The 24,532-nt window shown below is 39.7% G+C and overlaps 1 protein-coding gene across 3 annotated transcripts in view; it reads left to right on the forward strand.

The window, feature by feature from the left end:
- The window catches only part of WDR49 (WD repeat domain 49), a 119,773-nt gene that overhangs the window by 89,316 nt on the left and 5,925 nt on the right, over positions 1-24,532 (forward strand). For all 3 annotated transcript variants that reach the window (XM_037046599.1, XM_037046601.1, XM_037046600.1), the window contains 3 exons: positions 1,212-1,393; positions 9,626-9,735; positions 11,612-11,758. In XM_037046599.1, coding sequence (XP_036902494.1) covers positions 1,212-1,393; positions 9,626-9,735; positions 11,612-11,758 — 439 coding nt within the window. The remainder of the gene's footprint in view (positions 1-1,211; positions 1,394-9,625; positions 9,736-11,611; positions 11,759-24,532) is intronic.

Genomic DNA, 24,532 nt, shown 5'->3' on the forward strand with positions numbered 1-24,532 from the left:
GGATCAAGTCTCTGTACGCCCTCTGTTTAAATCTTCAGACCTAAAATTTTACGTGCTCTGCCGTCTGGCACGCCTCTTTACCTGAGGGTGTGGGAATCTATACAGGCTGTGCCGTGGCTTCAGTGCCACCCCCTCCGCAGCGTTTCCTGACTCCTCCCTTCTCTCCGCAGGCCTCGGGGTCCTTCCTGTCTCTCCAGCAACCTCACCAGACCCTCCTGTATCGGCACCCCTGCTGCTCCTTTTCTCGGGGCCAGTGACTTTGTGCCCATTCACCCAGTGTTTAAAATTTGATTTTGTTGCCCACGTTAAAATTAAGACATTTCATACAAGATCCATAGTTCTTGTTTTTCTCAAAAAAGAGGACAGGTCATTCTTTGAGAGTAAGTGTAAAATGGGTTGTCTGATCAGTACAGTCCCTATCTTTCTCTATTGTCTATGAACACAAAAGCTGAGTTTTATTTGCTCTGGATCATCTTGCGTGAGCCTTCTTAAATGAATCTCGTGTGATTCATTTATTGGCATTGTCTTCCTACCTTCTGCTGGCCTTTTACTCAGCTCGCCCTTCTGACAAGGCTATGAAGTTCATGGACCAGTCAGACATCCTGAGGAGGCCTGTTGTCACCCTGCTATTGTGCCGGCTGTGTTCTCTGGTGCATTCCTATGTCTGCAGCAGAGATGACAAGAAACAAGGAAATTGGTTCTGTATTTGAAATAGTCATTGGGAGCTTTTGGTAGATGGATACAAAGTAAGAAATATAGCCTAACTGTGTTAAAACTATTAAATAATACATATATTTTCTGGAAAAAAGGTTCAGTAATTGGACTGTCTTTTGAGATTTTTAGGAAGTAAGATGAAAAGCAGTAGTTGTATCAAAAATAAACTCTGATGATTCTTCAATAAAAGTTTTGTTTGTCTTTTTAGTTAATATACATTTTTTCTATTCAGGACTTTAAAAGTGTAAATGTCTATTTTTTTTCACTTTTACATTCTCAGGGAATTATTGTTAGTTTCTGATGACACCCTTTCTACCTTTAGTAAAGTTCCATGGATATGTGTTAGTTCCCTTGCAAGACTGTAAGTTTCTCTAGAACAGAAACCATGTCTCTCTCTTCTCTTGTGTATGTCCCCAGCACTTAAATTAACAGTGTAGAATATAAATGTTCTAGGAAATAAAGTCATACAAATAAAATAAATTTCTTTGTTTTCATAGGCAAAGCAGTGGCAAATTGAAAACTGTTTTTCTCTTCCTAAGGAAGATAATAATTTAACAAAAAATAAGATTCAAGAAGAAAGTGTAAGGGAAGTTCCTTTACTTTCTAAGGAGGAATTATGTTTAGACCCAACAGAACCTTCTCTATTTGATGAGAAAAACAAAGATGAGTCAACATACAAGTAAGTAATTTTAAGTTTACCTAGATGTCAACTGGAGTCCAGATAAAACTTACGTGAGCTGGGCCAGACATCCATCTGTACTCTGATACATCCAACGACTATCACGACTTCTCTAAAATTAGGGGGGTTGATAGGTTTGCGTGTGGCAGAGAGAATATGTATGTCCTCAGGGTGATATGTGGCTCTTATTTCTTGCCTTCGTTGAATTCTTGATTTCTATTCTGTGTCTTTCAGTCCTTTGTCTCTGTTCCATCAACTACCTAATTGTAAAATTAGCCTCTTTCCTAAAAAAAAAAAAGTGTTCATGTGTAGGTATGCATGCCTGTATCTATCTCAGAATGTATGTTGGATTTCACTCCTGATTTTGGTGTGTGGCACAGAAGGTTGTAGGACAGAAGTTCAAAGATCCTAACTTTGACTGCTAGACATGACTCTCCTTTTGACGCTCCCAGCTTTTCCTTCATGCTGTTCAGCTGTGTCTTCCTTTGCGGCCCTCTGCTAGACTGACCCCCTCTGTACATTCCTCTCCCTCTCACGCCAGGCAGCTATAGGCACTTCTTTTGTTTCCTGTAGTCTTGCTAACCTATGCTCTCTGAATTTTACCTTTCGTACCAAACAACTATTATTGTCAAAAGGATGGTTTTATTCATTGTATTTTCTTTGATATAAATGAAAATTTTTCTACCATGTGCATATATTACTTTTTTTAGGATTTTAGGAAAAGTTGCACAAAAAGTACAGAGTTTCTATATTCCCCACCTTATTACCTACTATCTTGCCTTAATGCGGTACATTTGTTATAATTGATAAACCAATATTGATACTTCATTGATAACTGAAGTCCCTAGTTTACCTTAAGAGGGTACAGATATATGTTCTTTGATGACCCCACGCAGGGACCTGGGCACATTTCCAACTCAGTTCCATCTCTGGCCAGTCTCCTACGGCTCTACCCCATCAGCTGGGGTTACCTTTGGAAATACACATCCCAGTGTTTTTCTGTTTCAGTTGCTGAGCTTTGGTAGGCCTTCACTCTTGCACAACTCTTCTTGGGTTAACCTCTGCTTAGCCAGTAGGAAACTTACTCATCCTTGCCACACCAACCATCCCCTGGTTGTCCCTTCTAATCTTACTCACCTGGGTAGCTCCAGCACAACTTGTCTTCTGTAGGCTTTTTCAGAAATTAATGAACCACTGTTCTACTGTGTCTCTAACGATTTCTGCAGGTAGTATGCATTCAATTCTTTGCTTTATGTGAATGGAAGCTAGAATTCAAGGGGACGCTTCCCTCCACACTTGTGGGAGTGGACCTCAAGTATACAAAGTCTCTCTTCTCCCCTCTTACGTTATCGAAACTCTGGTCTGTTTATATCTTAGAATGGTGGTTAGTCTGGGTATCACCAGGTTGGTTTTGGAACTACGTCACTTAACAATATGGGCTACTTTTTACCTCTTAATTAATTACTTTGCTTTCAGACCTTTGGACCTCTGCTGACAGGGAAATAGAAGGAAAAAAATCCCTTTTAAACCTTGTGTTACACTAAATTACACTTGGTATTTGTTCTTCTATTTCCTTGAATTATGGCTTGCTAAAATGTCAAGTGGCATTTTACTTTCAGGGAGAATGATCTTTTCAATTTAGAAATATAGCGTGACCAATCCTGCACAATAATAGAATCCTGAGAACGGAAGGACTTTCACTATGACAAAATATCCCACCCAGCTGTCCAGCTCAATTTTATAGATCAGGAAATAAAGGTGCCCAGGATAACTCATAGAGCTCATTGTTTTTCTTCCTGTCACTCCCCTGGAAGAGGAAAGGCAAGTGTTAGAGGTTCCTGGTTAAGAATATTTCAGCAAATGTCTTAGTTTCCCCTTCCTTGTGACAAACTCAGCTATTATTTTTTTAAAAGATTTTATTTATTTATCTTTAGAGAGAAAGGGAAGGAGAGAAGGAGAGAAATATCAATGTATGGTTGCCTCTTGTGAGTCCCCTGCTGGGAACTGGCCTGCAACCCAGGCATGTGCCCTGACTGGGAATTGAACTGCGATTGTGTGGTTCACAGGCCTGCGCTCAATTCATTGAGCTACACCAGCCAGGGCTTTCAGCTATTATTTTTTAATGAGCCTTTTGTTAGAGATAAAAATTAGCAATTTGAACTGTGTATTTCTTTCTTGACTTCCATTTCATCTTACTACATTTTCTATTGCGTAATGACACTTTGTATTAGGAAAATTAGGCTGATATGTAGGGTTTTTAATTCATGGATTTCTCTTAAAACTATAATTTTCTATTCTGCCAGATTAACTAGGTGTATAGCAGAGTGATCTTCTCACCTTGGTCATAAGTTTCTGTAGGCTTTGGGTGAAATCTCCAGCAGTAAGAAACGAAGTTATCACTACTGTACTGTGTCTTGTCAAATCCATGTATCAAAAATACCTGTGATCTTTCAAATTTCTTCCTTTACCTAATTTAGATGACTGGGCTGAAATAATTTTAAGGCTTTGTGGTAATGAGGTAGTACCGAATGATGTCATTTAAGTTACTGAACAAATTGAAAGGAAAAGTTTAAACATGTATCATCAGAATTGACATTTCAGATATATATATCCCTCACTCCTCCCAGTAATTCTGTGCGGAGACATACAGGTGCAAAGTCATTGTCAGCTGTAAAATGTTTTTCGTGGCTTCTATCCAGTACTGAGGAGATGACAAATGATGTCTTCCCTAAGACAAAATTATTCTGAAGAATGTGCTGTTTTCCTAATCAGATTAGTAAATCCAAGTAGAAAAATCATGCCAGTTCTGTGTATATACAAAAATATGAAAGAAATATATAAAAGAACTTAAAGAGATGCAATAGGCAAGGTGCTTTCAGTCCAGGTGTGTGCAGGTAGGGGTGTGTTTCGGTGGAGGCATGAAACAGTGAGAGAGATGGAGGAACAAACCCACATTTTTGTTTCAACTCTGAAGATTCTTTGCCCAGGATGAAAATCTTGGCATATGTTATCTTTTGGTTTATGCATAAATACTAGTCTCTGGTAGTGCTTAGAATATTTGAAAATATTATGTCTGAGAAGTAGGTTGGTGGGAAAATGTCACCTTCCATTTTAGCTCTGGGGAGCAGGAGATGAATATAGAGTTGAAGAGGATAAGCAAGTCCTAATGCTACATTAACAGTTGCTACAGAGATATAAATTTTACCTTCCTTAGGTTCTGCAAAAATCATATTACTATTAGAAAATTTTTAAAAAGAAGAAATAAATTAAAGGATAAGATGGACAGAAAAAACTACAGTGGACATGCATTTTCTCCACTTATGTTCATATTTAGTTTATGGAATTACCAAAGATTAATCTAGAGAAATATAGAGAAAATAATTTAGAAAATATAAGCTCAGAATATTTTAATACAAAAATAGTAAATGTTCATTAGGGGAAATTTTGAAGAAAAAATATGCAAGAAGAAGATGAAAGAAATCACCAATAGCAAAGCCATTGTTAACAGGAATTTCACTTTCCAGGTTTGTTCTGGGCATACTTATGCAAATAAATAAATATATAGTTTAAAAAATGAGGATTTAGTATACATAATGTATAACCTGTCCTATCACTCAAAAATATACAGCAAGTTTGTTTCTGTATTTTTAATATGAATCTCCACAGACATCAACATTCATTAATGACTCCCTAGGAATGTATCATGTGACTTTTTAACAACTCTCTTCTAATATTTACACTGTTCACAAATTTTAACTGGATGAACATTTCTTTAAATACCTTCATGTGCACTTGTTAGAGTACTCAGCTGAGTTCACCGTTAGAAGAAATTATTTGAAGTGAAGTTGCTGCGTCCAAAGGTTTAAAAGCCTTTGGGTCATCTTGCTAAATCGCTGTCCCATCATGTGGACTCTCTCTGCAGTGTGTATAAAATTGGTGGCCTCTGAACCAACATTGCATGTTGTCATTTCCTTAAAAATGCTGTCATCATCTTCTTTATTGCTTTCTATAGCATTTTCTAAAGTATTTATAGACGTGAACATTTTTTTCACAGGCCTGTTAACCTTTAATAATTCAGTAATCAGGTTGAGAGAGAATCAGAAGTTTACAAAACTAACTCCCATGGCACCCTTAGGAGAATCACATTCCAGCCTCCTTTTGAACAATGGCTACAGGAGAAGCTCACCACCTCATAGACAGCCATGTTACTGACCTACTCTTTATTGTAGAATGACTCTAATGTTAGGTCAAATCTGTCCATTTGTAGAGGTCTCCTTCACTGATCATTATTCTCGTTGTAGGACAACAAAGCACAAAGACTTTTCTACCTGCTGTTAGCAACAAATTTTCCTTTGGCTGTAATTTAAAAAATTTGCCACTGAGGATTGGGTTAATTATTAGAGATCAGGATTTAAAAAATCAGATAGGAAATGAAAAGAAATTTTTCATTAATTTTTCAGAATGTTTATGTAGGGCAGAAGATACAGTTAAAAGTGATACTTTTAGACATATGAAATTGTGATGTTCTAAATTCTATATTACTGTAATGAGGAAAATGATATTTATTATTCTATATGTGCTACTGATTACCTAATTATTCTACCAGTAGATTATATGTGAGAAATTAAATTGGAAAATTTATGGACAACTATAACAAAAAATACATAAAACATTAAATCTCATTTTTTAAAATATTTTATTTATTTTTCTTAGAGGGGAAGGGAAGGAGAGATAGAGAGAGAGAGAGAGAGAAATATCAATGTATGGTTGCCTCTCATTTGTCCCCTGCCGGGAACCGGGAACTGGCCTGCAACCCAGGCATGTGCCCTGACTGGGAATCGAACCGCAATCGTGTGGTTCGCAGGCCCACGCTCAATCCACTGAGCTACACCAGCCAGGGCTAAAATCTCATTTTAAATCAGCTCTTATGTGACATAAAACACTTGGAGGATTGACAGTCAACTTTCACCAACAATCTGTTGCAATAACTATCAGACAACTCCTGTATGACACATGAAAGCAAATGAAAGTCTACTCAGTTTTTGAAACTTAAGTTTTAAAAATACTTGTACGACAAATTATTATTTTTGTAAATGCTGTATATTCTTATTTTGTGTCTGATCATTCGGATAGTTCCCAGGAGTATTGTAACTGGCTATGGGCAGTATTGGATCTCTCTGCTTTGAGTAGAAAATATTGATCATAGCCAATACTTATTGAGCTCTTATCTTATTCCAGACACTGTTCCAAGGTCTTTATGTGTTAAGCTAATTTAATTGTCACTGTAATCTTCAAAAACAGCTACAGTTATGATCCCTAGTTCACAACTAGGAAAGCAAGGCACAGGAAGGTTAAGCTACTTGCTCAGTGGCAACTGACCAGCAAGGGGTGAACCAGGGAACTCAAAGCAGGCATTCTGGCTCCAGGGTCAGCACACTCTGCCACCACCCTATCCTGCCTGTCCAAAAAGCGTCCCATGACAATATTGAAAAGTTAGTAGTTTCTGAGTGAAGTAATCAAATATTTTGCCAAGTACCTGTTATGTGTAAGGCACTGTTGTAGGAAGCTTCATTTCCCTTTAATGCCTAGTAGGGCACTGGAGATTTGTCACACATCATTCCTCTCCTTTATATCCAGAACCAAGCGATGAGAGGTCAGTTAGACCCTTTCCTCCTCATTGAACTGATGGCAAGGCTGGGATTGCCCGTAGCAGGCCCTCTTTCCTGCACCACCATCTAAAACATGTGTGCAAAAAGTTTTCAATTCTCAGCCCTTTATTACATTCTTCTGCTTCTGTGCCTTCATCCAGTAATACTATTAGACTTTCAAGAACATTCACCTTTTTCTAGTTCTCTGTATATTTTTATACCAACCACTCTCCCACCTATCAGCTCTCTATGGAAAAGAAGCAATAGGGTGGCCTCTGAACACGCAGTTACATCTGCAGTCTGGTTGTCACAGAACTGCTCTCTGCCCTGGAGCTTTATCAGCACAGCTCCGTTTCCGAGGCAGTCAGTCCTCTACGACTGCAATTCGTTGGGATTCCCTGGAGATTCTCTGCTACCCTCTGCCTACGGCTCTTCCTCCGCGTATTACATTCTTTCGTGAAGATAGGCAAAGTCTTTTGTTTTATACTAAAGGCATTTGATTTAAATACCACTGGGTGGGAAAGCAAATGGTTTAAAAGCAGGAAAGAGCTTGGGCTGTTTTGGGGAAAAATCAAGATCTGGTGAAAACCGGTCCTCACTGCTTCTAGGCCTTCTTCAACCTTTCATACCTCAATTTATTTCAAAAATAGTTTTCTGGAAGAAAATCCTTAACCTGACTGCTCATACTCTATTTTTCCTGTATACAACTCCACTTCTCACTCTTACAGATTCTCTTTATCATCATTTTTATAATTAATTAATTAATTAATTAATTTTTTAGAGAGAGGGCAAGGGAGGGAGAAAAAGAGAGAAACATTGATCAGTTGCCTCTTGTACACACCCTGACCTTGGACACGACCTTGGACCAAACCCACAGTTCAGGCATGTGCCCTCCCTGGGAAATCAAGCTAGTGACCTTTTGGTTTGAGGAAGATGCTCAACCAACTGAGGGATTCTAATGATACCATCATTCTTGTCTTCAAAGCCTAGATACTGGCTAAATATTATGTTCATAAGAGATGGCATGTCTTGAAGGAGGCCATTCCAGTGTACTTCTGGGGGGGAAAGTACACCTGCCTTCAAACAGCTGTCCCTGCAATCGAGCCATTTTTTTATTAGAGAATGGCTCTAACATTAAGACAAATTGATCCATTTTTAGAGGTCTCTGTCATCGATCTTTATTCTTATTCTAAAGCAATAAAGAGTAAGCCTTTTCTACACAGTATTGTCTACAAATATTTTATTTTTTACTTTTTTAAAGATTTTATTTATTTATCTTTAGAGGGGAAGGGAAGGAGAGAGGGAGAGAAATATCAATGTATGGTTGCCTCTCCTGCGTCCCCTGCTGGGAACCGGGAACTGGCCTGCAACCCAGGCATGTGCCCTGACTGGGAATCGAAACCGCGGTCCTGTGGTTCGCAGGCCCGCGCTCAATCCACTGAGCTATACCAGCCAGGGTTGTCTACAAATATTTTAGATGGCAAAACTTTCCTACAGAAAAAAACACTCTATAATCAAACCCCCACAAACTTATGTATATACTCCCACCAGTCAAGGAAGTCGCAGTCTCCTCCTCCTCCTCCTCTTGTAAACATGGGCTGTACTTAGAAACTTGCTTCTAGAGAAGCGTGTATAGAAAGCTTGTATAGTGAAACAATGTAAATGCCCGTGCAGACGCTTGGCAAACATGGCCTTGGCCAGGTGATGACTTACAGCAGTCAGTCTGGCTGAGAGCGTGTTCCCCTGATGAGATGCGACGAGAGGAGCACTTCACCTTGTTGTTTTCCTCCCAACCACAGTGACACCCTCTAACCTTAAGAAAAACATCAGACACATATAAATTGAAAGACATTCTATGAAAAATATGACAAGTTTTCTTCAAAATTTCCTAGATCATGAAAAACAAGAAACATCTGAGAAACTGTCATATGCCAGAACCAGCTAAGGAGTCGGGTTTTGGGCAATGAAATTTGTAGCTGTTAAGGTTGAGATCTGTGACAGTGAGTGATAAATATATTTCAGACCATTTTTTTTGTTTTCTGACTGGAATTATGTACAACTATATAGTGATTTCACTCTCTGTTTTATTGATAACATTTCTTCCTTGGATTCAAGTGAATCTAAAATTTTCTTATAGATTTGTATGACAATCCTAAAAAATACTGGATTTTCCTGAATTTTGGACACTGTAAGTGAAGACACAGGCCTGACATAGGATAAATGAGTTTTAGACACACCCCACTGATTACCCCATGTAGTTGGCACCCAGGGCAAGCATCCTGTGTGTCTTTATTCCTTTGCTCCTGCACGGCTTTTTCTCTGACCTACCAGTCATCACAAGGACAGCGTCTTTGCTTTAACTTGCTTCTGGGCTTCTCTAGAGCTTACCATTTTATATTGTCACATAGCTGGCAGGCATTTTATTCAATGACTTGGCTTGTTTGGTGTATGCAAATGTCACTATTTAGGTCCACAGGATAGAGTTGTATTTTTTTTGTCAAAGTGAAAAATGTATTTATAGCCAGGAAGTGTCTGTTTATTCTTTATGGTTCATTTTATTTCACCATGAATTATTTTCTTCCAGTGTCAGACCACCAGAAGTCATAAATTTAGGTATAAAATATAAGAAAAGAACCGCACATAAGCAAAAAGCGCATAATGTTTACGACAGTGAAGTTATACAAAAACCATCCAGTAAGTAATCACCATCGATCTACTTTTGTAGTGTTATCATTTTATTGATTGGTATGAAGAAGACACTCTGAGTGCGGGAATATTGATGTTCTTTAATAAACTTGGAAGTGTGGTACTGTGATCCCCACTTCACAAAGGAGGACAGTGAGGCTTAGGGACACTACCTGACTTGTCTGAGGCTGCACAAGGTACATACAAGTGGCAGAAGTGTACGATCTAAACCAGGAAACACATGTTGGATGCCCACTGTAGTTCCCCAAATAGAGCTGACGCAGATGTTAATTCTCTCCCCCAAGTGTTGAAGAGATGAAAATGAATAAACACTAATTTTGCTCTCAGGAAGCCCAAAGCCATGCAGAATGATGCATTAGTTATTGATTGACTAGGAAAAGAATTACAAAAAAAAATATTGCAAACAAGAGAATCATTATTACATTGAAGTGTATTATTTAGAAGTGTAGTGAGAATCATTCCCAAAGCTCCATCACATAATGAGACTGTTTCACACACTACCAATCTTTTTTTTTACCTTATGTCCAAGGGGAAGCTGTACTTTAATAGAGAAGATATTTTAATTTTAGAATTTCTGTCGAAATTTTGCTCTCAGAAGTTACCTCATTGTTTGTTAATATTCAGCACACATTTATAAACTAATCTACTCCATAGGATTGTTTTTGTTAGGATTATAAGAGATATTTCATTCGAAGCACAGAGAACAAGTGTCTGGCAGATTATAGAAACTCAATGCAATTTTATTAGCAATATTATTATTATTGTTATTATTATCATTATTATTATACCTTGGAGCTTGATCTTTGGAATGAAACATACCTGAGCTTAAGTCCAAGGTGCCCTGTTTACTGGCTGTGTGGATGCAGGCAAGTTATTAAAGCATTCTTGGGGCCTTCCTCTATTTCCTTATCTGTTAGAAGCACATAATGATAGTCTACAAGTTGTGGGGACTCCTCCTTTGGTTTGGCAGAACACATTATTTCTCCAACTTTGTCCCCTGGCCTAGCAGCATCAGCATCACCTGGACCTTAAAAATGTAAATGCTGAGGTCCCACCCGTACCCTACTACGTAAGAAATGGAGCCCTGCAGAGTGGTTCACGCTTTAGCAAGCCCTCCAGGGGACTATGAAACCTGCGGAGGTTTGAGAGCCACTGACGTCACGCGGGTCTGTCCCACAGCTGGAACTCAATCTGTATGAGTTCCCTTTTCCTGGACACTGAGCCTCCACAACAACAAGAGCATAGTCCCCACCTTCCTGGCGCTAACAGTCAAACAAACATGAAGTCGAATCTTGAATTAAAGCTTCTGTAGCAAAAAGAAAATGTTGTCACTTTGTCCAAGACCTTGCTTTTAAGAGTGCCTCGACAGAGCCCACCTTTCCATCATCTCATTGTATGCATCACAAATACAACATAACCCTGGTTTACATGTTAGCAAAATGAAAAAGTACCTACAAATTCAGACAGCTAGAGATGTTCTTAATTTAAATGCTTAAAAAGTAGATTTTCTGTCACAAATGATACAGTGTTCTGACAGATAAGAGAGAAATTGGAGCTTTTCCAAAACTGTAGAATATTCATTTTGGGGGGTGGGGGGTGGGGGAGAAATAGCAAAAGAATACAAAGCAAAAATTCAAGGAGTGGGGAGCCTTGAGTTGCTTCTGGTCTCGTTGAATGACAGAACCACAGATTTTTGTTGTAAACAGCTGTGTTTGCAGGGAATGCTGATGACTGCAGCTGTACCAGCTGAGGAACAGAAAGGTTAAATTGAAAGAAAGAACTTGGAAATGTTCTGGCTCCTTTTGAGGAATTAATGATATTGTGCCTTTATTTCTATCTTGCCCTAAAACCTGCTGCTGTGAAGGCGTGTTTAGGTCCTTAAGCATCGGAGCCCTGAAAGAGGTGCCTGAAGTGAATAAACCAGCTTTTCTTCTAGACCCTGAGAAGTACTTTAGGGAAGAGCCAGAGGAGGAGTGTCCCCGAATTCCAGAGGACCCATCACCTTCTGAGAGTAAGTCTGCAGCTATCATACACTTCCACCATCTCTCCCTATGAAACTCACCACTTAGAAAAGTAAAGTAGAAGCAGATGAAAGCAAAACAGTGTGCCTTCCAGGCTGCAGTGCAATGCAGTGTGGCTTGACTGCTAAGATTTATAGCTCAGCTGCTGATCCGAGCTCCCGGAAAGGACAGCAACAGCCTGGGATACATAAAAAGAATATTTTTTATTTTGTCACTTTTCTCAAGTCAGAATGGCACAAAGATGTATTATGAGTTGCCATGGATGAGAAGGCCTCCCTTCAAGTAATCTTAATTTTCAAAACTGATACCCAAGAGACATCACAGGATTGCTTTAGAAGAGTCTCTGACAATCTGGTTTTGTTCTTTCTATGTAACACTATAAATAGAGGCTACTTAAAATGTATTGAATTAAAGACTTCCAGCTGCAGTGCTGGGCCAATACGATGAGCGGACAAGAAAGCTGAACTTGGGAAATACAAGTGAATGATCTCTCAAGATTTGGAAATGCTATGTGTAAAAGAATGCTCCATTTTTCATGCTGTTATATAGGCTTCAGAATTTCCAAGAATTTGAAGAATAATTTCTGTACAAAAATGCAACCCATACAGAGGCGTCGGCAGCGGGAATAGACGGCATAGCCCGATTCTCAGTGAGGCACTCAGAAAGCATATGGACTCTGCAGGGAACTCATTTAAAATAATTAATGAAAAGTACAAGTTTCAACTAGTAATAAGCAAAAGATTTGAACTGCACTCAACCATCTCCTGAGATAGGAGCTTTCTAAACTCTTCACATCCTATGAGATGGCGGGGTGGGGCGGGGGAGGGGAGCGGAATTCAGCGTCATCCTTGAGAAATGCTAACACTGTAGGAGGGAGGCAGTTCTTCGTGTCCACACTTGAGGAAGGTCAGACCTCTCATCTCTGACTGGTTTCCTATGGAAGGGGAGAACAGCTGGTCAACATTTTGTTTTTGGAAATTCCACTCTTGAGCAAAGTACAGTTGTCATTCTTCATTGCCAGAGTTTCCACTGATTATTACCACTCCCTTTGCCTTTTCTCAGAGAGTCTCTCTTTTAAATTTATAATCATGTATTTGCTCTCATGAGGGTCATCATGACTTGCGCTCATTTCTTTTAAAAACGTGATTCCATAAATGTTAAGTCTCTAAATAACTGTTAGTGCCTCTCACAGGGCTTTCAGTCTATCCGCCTATTGTTTTTCCCCAGGGTGATTCATCTTGAAGAATAAATATGGGGGGGGTATTAATCTTGTCCTCCTGAGTCACAGACAGAAGAGAGCCTGGGGAACAGACAGTTAGAAGGCTTCAGAGAGCTAGGACAGAGAGTCAAGACAGTTGAGGCATAGGACTAGCACACAGGAGGAAACCAGCATGGAGCCAGGAGTCAACACTGAGGCAAGAGAAATGGGGCATGAGGAACATTCTCGAGGGGGAGAGCAGGAAGTGGAATAGCTCAGCAGTCGGGGCAGCCAGCTCTTCTCCTCAGCCCTGTGAATGCCTGTTTACGTGAGGAAGCTTGTACGTTCGTTGTCCTTCATCCCCAGATGAATTCTCCTTATGTGCAGGGAGAACGTGTGTGGGCAGGTGGGGTAGATGACTGGATGGAAACACCTAAAATACCTAAAAGACTCTAAGAACATTTTCTAAGAGAATTGTCTCCCTGGATTTCTTAATTTTAAAATTTGCTGTCATTTCCACGCAGTTTTGAAAAGATGTTTTTTTCTCTATTGCTTTTTACATTTTTTTCTTCAGCTTTTCTTCCTTTGCTTTCTCTGAAAGTGAAAATAATTCCTTTTTTATCTATTTCCCCAACTGAGGGAGAAATAAAACTACTGAGGACAACAGAATGCACGACACAGGGCACCACAGATGGGTTCTACTGAAGCACTTCCTCCTAAGGAGGAAGCCAGGTCAACTCTGGCGTGGGCATAGGAAGGAATTCAGAGTGGAGGTAATGTTTGAGTTGGGACTTTGAATGAGTAGAAGTTCAAAGGCTGTGGGAGGGGAACAGAATGTCAGTATCAAGGAAACAATGTAAGAACAGACACATTAAAGATGAGGTAGGGGAGAAATCCCAATGACTCCAAGTTGGCTGCCATGGCTGACCAGGTGGCGACCCAGTCACTGAGTTGGACACCCACCAGTAGAGTTGAGTCTGGAATGTGTTGAGTTTGAGGTATATAGTTTGAGTCAGGTGTGCCATTTAGAAGTAAAGGTGTGGAGGATGGAAGGAGATTGGAACATGCTCTGTGTAATGATATCATAAAGTATTCAACTAGCTGATGCTGAAATAATGGTTGCTCATTTATGTATTTAACCTTTCCTAAGCTAGATATTGACAGACTTCTCTGTTAGACCCCACGCTGGGTGCTGGAGACACAGAGCTCACACACAGTGGCCTAGTTTTCAAAAATCTTGAGGACGTGTTGGAGAAACAGACAGATTAAAAAAATGCAAAACAAATCTAATTATGTTTTACTACGAGGACCATGATAGAGATAAGCACTGTCGAGGAGAAATAGAGATAACATGGAGATTCATAGATGGTTTTTCAAAGCCAGATTATGCCTGAATTGGAAATGATACGCTAACTTGGCATTTCTCAGGTAAGAAAGAAGGGGGTGATATGTCTGGCAAAGGAGTAGCATATGCAGGTATAGGGTGGTATGAGTGACAAAGTATGCAGGTATGAGTGGCAAAGTATGCTAAGGGAGTTAGCAACACATAGTTCCAGACAGCTGGGGTCTACATGGAGCATGATGAGAATCAATGCTAGACAGGTGAATGGGGGCCAGACCACGGAGCACCTAGTTTACTGTGTGCCAAAACCCTTGGTATTTATTTTACTAGGACTGAGGATTCATCAGAATGTTTTAATCGAATATTCTGAATTACCTTATTTTATGCCTTTTGTTATTCTTCGTTTTTAATATCTCTTTCTTTTATTCTTCTAGTGATTAGAAGTTACAGTAGTCTTTCTTGTGGTCTTTATTTCTTCTCGTGGTAAAGGTTTGCATCTGTTTTTTTTCAGTCTTAAGACTTTTCTTCAATTTTTCTTATAATGTGGAGCTGCTGATGAGTAAGTTTTTTAGCTTCTACGTTTCTTAAATATGCATTTATTTTATTTTTACTTTGGCAGGATATTATCACCGAGTTTACAACTCTAGATAGCAAGGCTTTTAAAAATTTCAACCCCTGAAAGATGCTATCCCATTCTTTCCTTGCTCTCATAAGTCCCTTTAAGAATCTAGCTCTTAATATTATTATAGCTCCTTTGAACATACTATCTTTTTTTTCTGGCCGATTTAAAAGTTTTTTTCTTTATCCTTCATTTTAGAAATTTTATCATGATGAGTATAAATTTATTTTTTCACTATATTTATACTGCTTGGGGTGATAGGAATTCTTAAAGGCACCTTTCTTTAATTTTGGATAATTCTCAACCATTATCTTTTGAAATATTATTTCTTTTGAATTCCCACTCTCCTCTACTTCTAGAATTGCAATTATACACATTAGATTTTCAGAATATAACAAATGTTCTCTATGTTCTTCTCTCCATTTTATTTTCTCTCTGGGTTTCATTTAAAAATTTTTTTAATTGGTTGATTTTAGAGAGACAGAGGCCGATGTGAGGGAGGAAGGGAGGGAGAGAGGAATCTATTTGTTTTCCGCTTATTTATACATTCATTGGTTGATTCTTTTATGTGCCCTGAATGGGGCTTGAACCTGCAACCTTCACATCAGGGAAATGCTCTAACCAAGTGAGTTAGTCAGTCAGGGTAGAGCTTCACTCTGGATATTTTGTACTGACTTGTCTTTGCATTCAGTAATCCTGTGTTTGCCAGTGTGCTTTCAACACCTTTGTGATCAGTTCCCGATTTCAGATTATGTGTATATATTCAGTTCTATAAAGTCATTTGAACATGTTTTATGTATTCTCAGTTGAAACCATTCATGTTTTCATCCAGTTTTTCTAATTTTTTCTCTCTTTAAAAACACATTTCTAATAATAATTTTAAAGTCCTGGCTTGCTAACGTCAATATCTACACGATCCTTATGTCTGCTTCTAATGCCTACTTTCTCCTCTTTGTTACTGGTCACATGTTCCTCCTTTTTTTGTAAGTCCTGTAATTTTAGTACAGTTTTTATTATATGACAGAAGTTATGTATAAAAGATCTATAGACACTGAAATTTATGTTACTTTCTCCCAGATACTTTTTCCTTAGTTCAACAGAGAGCATGAGGGGCCAAGCAAGTCAATCCCGTTAGAAATTGAGCTTGGTCAGTCCTGGGTTACAGCTTTAGTAATTCTTAGTTCACTCCTGATGTCAAATGTCTGTCTGTTTTAGCCCTCTTCCTCTAGCGGGATATTGTCTCCCAAGTGCGAGACTGCAGGAAGCCTCTCCAGTCCGATCCAGAGCCTCCCACTCCACCCCAGCACTCAGGATGTGCCCTATGGGGAATGCTGGCCACAGCTATGAAATTTCTCTAGATTCCAATACATCACACCAACCCACACAGTCATCGAAAGCTTTTCTAATTTTACTTCCTCTTAGAATAGCCGCTCAGTCTATGGTAAGCCCGTTTCTCAAAAGTGCCAGGCGTGATAAGTCCCCAGGGGGAAGAAAATATGTAGCAATCTCAGTTCATCTGAGAAGGGTTCTACCATCTCTAGGTTTTTAATTTGATACTCTTTGCTTCCACAGCCCTCTGATGGCTTTAAAACTTTGTTTCTGGAATTTACCAGGTTTTTTATGCTGTTGTTTTTTTCCTATCTGGTGCAAAGAAAAGACTCCCCTGCTATTACCTATTAAATCCTATCCAGAAATAAAATTCTCCTTGAGATATTTAAAACAGGAAAGCGACCTGACCAGATTTGCATTTTAGGGAGCTTTCAGGGAACAGTGTGGTGGACACAATTCCACGAGACCAGACTGAAGGCAGCATCTTATAGTAGTGGGAACATGCTCACAAAGAGCTGCCTGCTTTTGAACCATCATGTTGCCTTTTTCTATCTGTCTACATCTGGATAAATTACATAAGCTATTAAGTACCAATTTTCTCCTCTGCAACATGCAGGATAATGATACTTCCTTCTTAGAGTTGTGGGGGTTAATTTTAGCACAATGACCAGGATGTACTGAGCATTCATGGGATGGGATCTGTTATTACTTTGACAATAAGGAGGCCCCAGAAAGGAAGCACTAATTTAAAAAATGTTCAGGAAAAATAATTTAAAGGATTATGTGACCTGATGAGCTGTGAAGACATGTATGACTATCGGGTTTCTAGCTTGGATAATTATGTCCAAAAAGAGACTGTTATTGAGAGAGAAAATACAGGAGAAGAATGTGGTTTAAAGTTAGGTTTTAAAATATGTTGAGATGGAGATGTCCATGGGATGTCTACCAGGAAAAGCTAACACTTCTCTAAAAACGGACTGGAGTAGAAAGGAAAGTAAAAAAGGGCAACTAAAGAGCAACTGCAGGCAAGAAACTATTTTAGAGTTAATTTTATTTTTAATTTAAAATTTTTTTGATTTTAGATATAATATAGGAGCATTATAGAAAATTGGCTAGTAAGAAGCAAAGAGAACTTTAAAGAACACAGAAATAGCAGGCGTAGAGATCTGAGACAAAGAGACCAGCGAAGATGCCCACCCAGCAGGCAGAACTTGCTGGAAGTCTGCTTTGAGGGGTGCCAGGGGGAGCCATGCACAGGAGGTGCCATATCTCAGAACTCACGGCAAAGCCTTCACAGGTGTGCAGCAGAGGCCATGCACTGGGAGTCACACTCGGCTTGCCGCTTGGGGTGTTGTGGAGAGCCGTTCTCTGGGCAGTGCCAGACAGGGGGCACTCTGCGGCAAAGCTATCCAAGAGGGTGACAACGGAAGCTTCTGGCTCTGGGCTCTGGAGAATCCATATCGGCCTGACCAGAGTGTGGAGCTGGAGGAGGTTGGGACAGGGTAACTCATCTTATGGGAACCTAGAGCTGGAGAAACTGCTACAGGAGTTTGGTGGACGGGAGCAAGGATTTGGAAGAGAAATCCATTTCTCCTTCAGTATCTTTCCAGTGCCCTCTAGTGACAGAGCTCAACATCACACCCATGGGCAAAGGAGAAATATTTAGGAGCCTCCAGTTATCACAGAGCAAGCAGTGAAGAGTGACTTTGGAGTTTAGGTCCAGAAAATTGATAATTGACGTGTTATCACTCACCTGGCTCTTCACACTTTTTCCTCCCACTCTGATTTCTTTACATTATTTTGTAACCTTTCAAATTGCAGTAATTATTTCTACTAATATGTAAGGTGTTAATGGTTACAGTTGTCTTTCGGGAGGATTTCTGTGTGTAGAGGGAATAAGCTTGGAACACTCAAGACAATAAGAGTATAAAGGCAAAATTGTCAGCATATGCCTGGCTTCAAATCAAAACTCTACCACTTGCTAGCTATATGGCCTGGGGCAGGTCAATTAAACTCTGTGCCTTAGTTCCTCCAACTAAGAATGGGCATTATATTAGATACCACTCTCATACTGTTATGATGGATATTAAGTGAAACAACCCATGTGATGCACTTGGTACAGGGTCTGACACCGAGTGAGAGTTTGACGTGTTTTCATTGTTGGTAATATTTGATTGCTATTCCCCTAAACAGCTTTATGATATAGGAATTGTCATTGTCCCTACTGTTCTGCACAAAGAGTAGATGACACTATAGACATAAAGAGTTTAAATAACTTGCATAGTTTCACAGAACTTGTAAAAGACAGACCCTTAGATAGGAAAGGTCCACGTTATTACTATTTCCAAGTGCAGCTTTCCTTGTTCAAATTCTGTGCAAATTATATTTCCTAGGCGGCCTATTCTTACGCTGATTTCTAGAACCAGCCATTTTATGATAATATCTTTTATTTAAAATTGTTCATTTTGTTTTCAATATAATACTGCTCAATTTAAAAATTTTTATTACAAAAGAGAACTTTAAAAAATCCCAATTACCAATCTATCCACTGCACTCTACCATTACACAGTGTCCCTCAAGTCTTTGCGCTGCCTTTTGCCGACATCCCTGCAATCGCCTCAATCACGGTGTGCAGAACTCATCTGGCAACTGTGTGATGAGAGGCGTTTTGCCAGATTTAGTGTCGGTGTTCAAAACTATGGCTTTGGAACTAGGGACAGTTTTCCAACACTTCGTAATTCCCAGGTGGCTTTTTGATCCTACGTACTGGGTCTGTAATATCCTTTTGTGTTCTGTTTCCTTCCCTTTCAAGCTGAAAAGTCTTTCACACTCTCTTTAGCTTCCAAGTTGTTCCCTGCGGATTCACAAACAGCTTGAAACCTCTTTTTGATATGCCTGATTCACAAATCTACTTAGAAGTGCTTCTAGGTCAGGTTTCACCAGTAAGTTCACTTTGAATCAGTAAATCTTTAAAACCTCCAGTGCAGAGAAGATGCTGCATTGGTGATACCTCAGGTGAGCTCTGTTGGTGGTGGTCTGTCAAAGGCAGAATGAATGAGTGAACCAGATGATTTCAATTAGGCTGTTGAAATGGAAGGAATATTCTTTAAAGAGGAACATTTCAAAGAAGAGGAAGGGGGCCTAGACTTTTATAGAGGCTGGTCAATGAATTCACGGGTCTCATTAGACTTGTGAGAAAAGGGTAGAGGGGGTCTCATCTCGGAACATAAGAGAGCAGATGTTCCTTTGCTGATTTCTGTTTACGGAACAAAAAAAGGGTGGGAAGATTTCCGGACTGTCTCCATTTTTCAGGAGCACAGGGATCAGGGATGCTCAACATTTGCTATCCCACTTCTGTTTGTGATGAAGGAATCTCTTTCATAGCTGAACAACTCCGAGGTGGTCATAAACCTAGGTGAAGCAAAGCAGGATCTAACAAGATGTCTTTGGGAGAGTCTTGTTGGTGTCACTCCTGTGAAAGCCCTTGAGAAACAACCAGATTTGTCCAGAAAGTGTCTGGACATTGTTAATATAACGAGAACAGTTTGTGTGACATTGATATAACCTGGCAACCAAAGAGAGTGGACTGGAATGTGCATGAGTAAACAATGACGACTTCACTGACTTTAAACCTTTGAATGCACATACGTACTGTGTGGCTGTTGCATTCAAAGTAATTGAGCAAGGAGAGCAATGAATCTTCATCAAATTTTGTGTTATGCTTGAACATACCTCTGAGGAAACTGTTCAGACGATTCAGAAGGCTGCAGCTAGGGGCAACTGGCAGCAGCTAGTTGTGATTGGCAGCTTCATCACAACATGCCCACTCATGCATCATGTCTCATGCAGAGTTTTTTGGTGAAATATCAAATCACACAAGTAATTCAGCCCTCGAATAGCCCAGATTTGGTGCCCTGTGACTTCTGGCTTTTCTCAAAACTAAAATCCCCTTTGAAAGGTAAGAGATTTCACATTGTTGATGAGATTCAAGAAAATATGACAGGGCAGCTGATGGCAATTGGGAAAAATGTGTGAGGTCCCAAGGTGCCTATGTTGCAGGGGACCAAGGCATCATTGTCCTATGTTTAATGTTCCTTTTATCGTGTGTCTTCTTCAATAAATGTCTCTATTTTTTCACATCACCTGGCTGGACACCTTCTGGGCACATCTCGTATAAGCTGTGAGGTGGTGGCCCAGATCAGTGGTCCTGGAGTCCCAGAGATCCCGAGAGGAAGACGGTGGAAGGATTGCTGGGTTTTAATTCTCAGGTTTAGTCAGATGTGAGAACTGGAAAAGTTAGTTTAGATTATTGTAGCCAGATGTAGGAAAGTGGAAGAATTGAAAAATTGGGGAAAAAAGAAAAAAGTAAAGAGAAAAATTGGTAAGGGTTAACAATTGGTTCAAGGTAAGTTTCCAATCCAATTTGCAGGTATTTCCAACTCTCCCAGATGAGACAGGTAGTCCTCGACCACATATACATTGGTGATTTGAAGTTTACAAAGAAATAGCAAGACAGTTTCAAAAAATGGTGAACTCAGGTAGAATCTGACAGCCTGACAACACATGGTTTTCCATTGAAATGCAAAATTTCTCTCCACAGTTCTTAAAACTACAGGTGAAAGATATATACAGGCCCTTAGTAAAATTTAGTTTAATATATCTTTGCTTTAGAATATAATTTTAAATCTAGTACCAATAAAGAAAACATCACTGATATTAAAAAAGACCTTCTTACTTAAACAAATGTTTAAACCTCAAGAAGAAAACATTTATGAATATTTTCATTTGGGGTAGGAAATGAGATGTTGACAGACTCATGGATGGAGAGCGGGTGACAGCTAGTGGTGGGGGAAGTGAGTGGGTGGAGGGAAGGATGGAAAAGAGAACAGGGCTCAGGGACATTGACAAGTGTGGTGATTGCTGGGGGGAGGGGAGTAAGAGGGGACAAAATGGCAACGGGAAAAATACACTAACGATGAAATAAAACATGAAATGAGATATCACTACACATGATTCACTGGGAATTTTAAATAACTAAAAATCCAGAAACAGCACAAAACTCAGAGACATTTTAGAAGTAAAAGTCCTCCCTGTAATATCGTATCTTTGCTGACATAATAGCACCAAATCATCTTGAAAGTCACGTATACCCACCAAGATTCGGGTCATACAAAACAGAAGTCATTATCTGGGAAAAATATTTTTTAAAAGGCTCAGCAGCTATTTCACATATTTCATCAGGGAAATCCAAAGTAAGACAGCAATGAAATATGGCGACACACCTGTTGGCATGGCCAAAATCCTGAACACCGACGATGCCGAACGCTGATGAGGATGTGGAGTGACAGGAACTCTCCTACTGTGCGTGTGGGAATGCAAACTCGTACCGGCAGGCAGCCTGATGATTGCCTACAAGACTAAACATACTCGTATGCAATCCAGCAATCATGCTCCTTGGTATTGAAAAGCCAGGAGGAGTTGAAAAGCCATGTACATGGATGTTTATAGCAGCTTTATTTACAATTACCCAAACTTGGAAGCAGCCAAGATGTCCTTCAATAGATAATGGAAAAATAAACTTGGATCCATGCAGACAATGAAATATTATTCAGCATTAAAAACTCAAACTACTAAGCTTTGAAAAGGCACGGAGGAATCTTAAATAACCTTTACTAAGTGAAAAAAACGAATCTAAAAAGGTATACACACTGTATGATTTCAACTATCTGACATTTTGGAAGAGGCAGAACTGTGGAGAAAGTAAGAGAATCTGTAGCTGCCAGGGGCTGAGGGAGAAGAGAGACATAGGAGAAACAGAACTATTTAGGAGAATGAAAATACTCTGTATGATGGTATAATAAGGGATATACATTATTGTCCTTGTCTCCAAACCCCCAAAATATACAACCCTCAAATAAACTGTACTTGGGTTCATTACGGTATATCGATGTAGATTCATGCCAGGTAAAAAAAAATGCAGCTTTCTGGTGAACAATGTTGATGTTGGGGGAGGCTATTCACCTCTGGGAGCAGATTTATGAGAAATATCTTACCTATCTTTCCATTTTGTTATGAACCTAAAAGAGCTGTTAAACATAGAAGATTTTTTTTTAAAGAAAAAGAAGTCTCTACAGGTCCTGAATAACAATCACTTAAGAGTTATAGGAAGAGTATTACAGCATTATGATTATTCCTCAGCACTCTGTTGCTTTCTTACCTGGCTGATAACTGAAGTTCAGTGATGGCTTGGCAATACTGATCTAGAGTCTAGATTTAGGAATGAGAACGTTGACATCAGAATGTGGGCAGTGGATGACTGCACAGGTGCCACCCAGAAGCAAGTTAGGCATGTAGCATCCATTACAGGCCTCAAGACAGATCCATTGACTCACAATGTGCATTTTAACAAGATTTCTAGGTGATTTTTTAAATGCACATTAAAGTTTGAGAAGCCCTTATTTAGAGGACTTCAGATAGGATGGAGGATGTACATTTGAAAGAAAGCTTTCAGAATACTGGGCAGTCTTAGACTAACAACAGCTGGTCATTTGAGTGCTCTACTTACATAGTCACCAAGTCCCTTCTTGCCAGGGCACCTTCATGAGATGTGCCACTAGTGTTCATTTGATTAGTGGCCAATCAGGGGGCAAGGGAAGAATTAGATGACAAAAGATTAACTTGACTTCATTGAAATCACTTAATCATTCCCTTTCGGTGAAAATCTCTCAATAGCTTCATGACTCCTACATCTTTTATTCTTAAGAACTTTACTTTAAGAACACCTTTTGTTATCATCATAACAAATCTTGTCAGGCAGTCAACCAACTAGTGAGGTGATGAGTGTATAAATATCACATTTTCCCAGGTAGGACATAGTGGATGTGAATGCTTATACATAACAGTAGATGTTGAAGAGCGAGGGATGTGGCAAATGGATGGATATGCAAAAGTGTGACCCAAGAATCACCCTCCTGTCACCATTATGGAAGCCAAGCCCTCAGGTCTCTGGAATGCAAGAATTCCAGCATGAGGACGGAGCCCACCCTTCGGCATGTTTGGAGATATCTTCATTCATTTCTTCATTTCTTCATAGTCTTCAAATATGTTTGCTGAGCAGCTTCCATGTACCAGACACAATGCTGGGGGCCGGGGGTATATGAGACATTAAGGCGGACAAAGTCTTTGCTCTTAGTGAATTTATCACCTGGAGAGATAGACGATGAATAAGTAATTCTAAGAAGAAGATCAAGTTTGGATATTGTTATTGGTAAGAGGTATGAAGAAAACAAAGCCAGGTAAGGTGACGAGATGGGTTAGGGGGTGCATCAGTGAGGGGAATCATAGAAGAAGGAAGTAGTCCCCAAAGAATCGGGGGCAGATGATTCCAAGGACAGGGAACAGAAGTGTGAAGCTGCCGAGGGGAAAATAAGGGTAACATGTCCCAGGGACAAAAAAGTCAGTTTTGTTGGAGCAGAGAAAGAGAGAGGAAGACTGGTACAAGATGAGTTTAAAGGGTGTTGGGAATCAGGCTAGGTGGGGCGATGAAGCTGGGTTTAAGTGTGAAGGGAAACAGAAAATTTGAAGAAGGGATGAGACCCCATGGATCCCTTTGTGTTGTCTGTAGTATAAGAGAACTACTGTCCAAGATTCTAAGTGAGCTGTGGGGCCCAAAAAGCAAGAAATTTGACCCCTGAGGTTCCTATGCTAACACTTGCATGGGAGGAGGAGGGTGCTTTAAAATAAGCTGTATATTTAAATAAACACAAACTTTCTTTACAAAGAGTATCCAAGAGATTCCAATCAAACCACAGGAAACTTGGTGAACCAGTTTATTTGTCTCAATAAGAACATTCCCTTTGTAGTTGTCCTGTGGTAAACAGTATATTTATGGCAAGCACACCAGTTGGGATTCTGGGAAGCAGAATCAGCAGGACCATAAATTGAAACTTATGACAAGGAATTGGCTTATCGGATTGTGAGGGCTGGCTGACCTCATAAATCCACAATGAAGGGAATATCCTGGGCAGGCTGAGCCCAGACAGAAGCTGTTGCCCAGTGGTGGAATTTCTTTCCTCTTATAGGGAAGCTTCAGCTCTGCTTTTGACCTTCCCACTGGCTACATCTGGCTCATCAGATTTTCCAGGATAATCTTCCTTTGTTTTCCCCCAATTATAAGAGAAAGTTTACTTAGAGATTCACAGAAGTAGAAAGATATGAGCCAGCTGAGCTGTGTGGGCTCAGGAAACAAGTTACAGAGGGAGAAGAAGGGCCCTTGG

The sequence above is a fragment of the Sturnira hondurensis genome, unplaced genomic scaffold (assembly GCF_014824575.4).
Source record: "Sturnira hondurensis isolate 20B ecotype Veracruz unplaced genomic scaffold, ASM1482457v3 Scaffold0005279, whole genome shotgun sequence".
Classification (NCBI taxonomy): Eukaryota; Metazoa; Chordata; class Mammalia; order Chiroptera; family Phyllostomidae; genus Sturnira; species Sturnira hondurensis.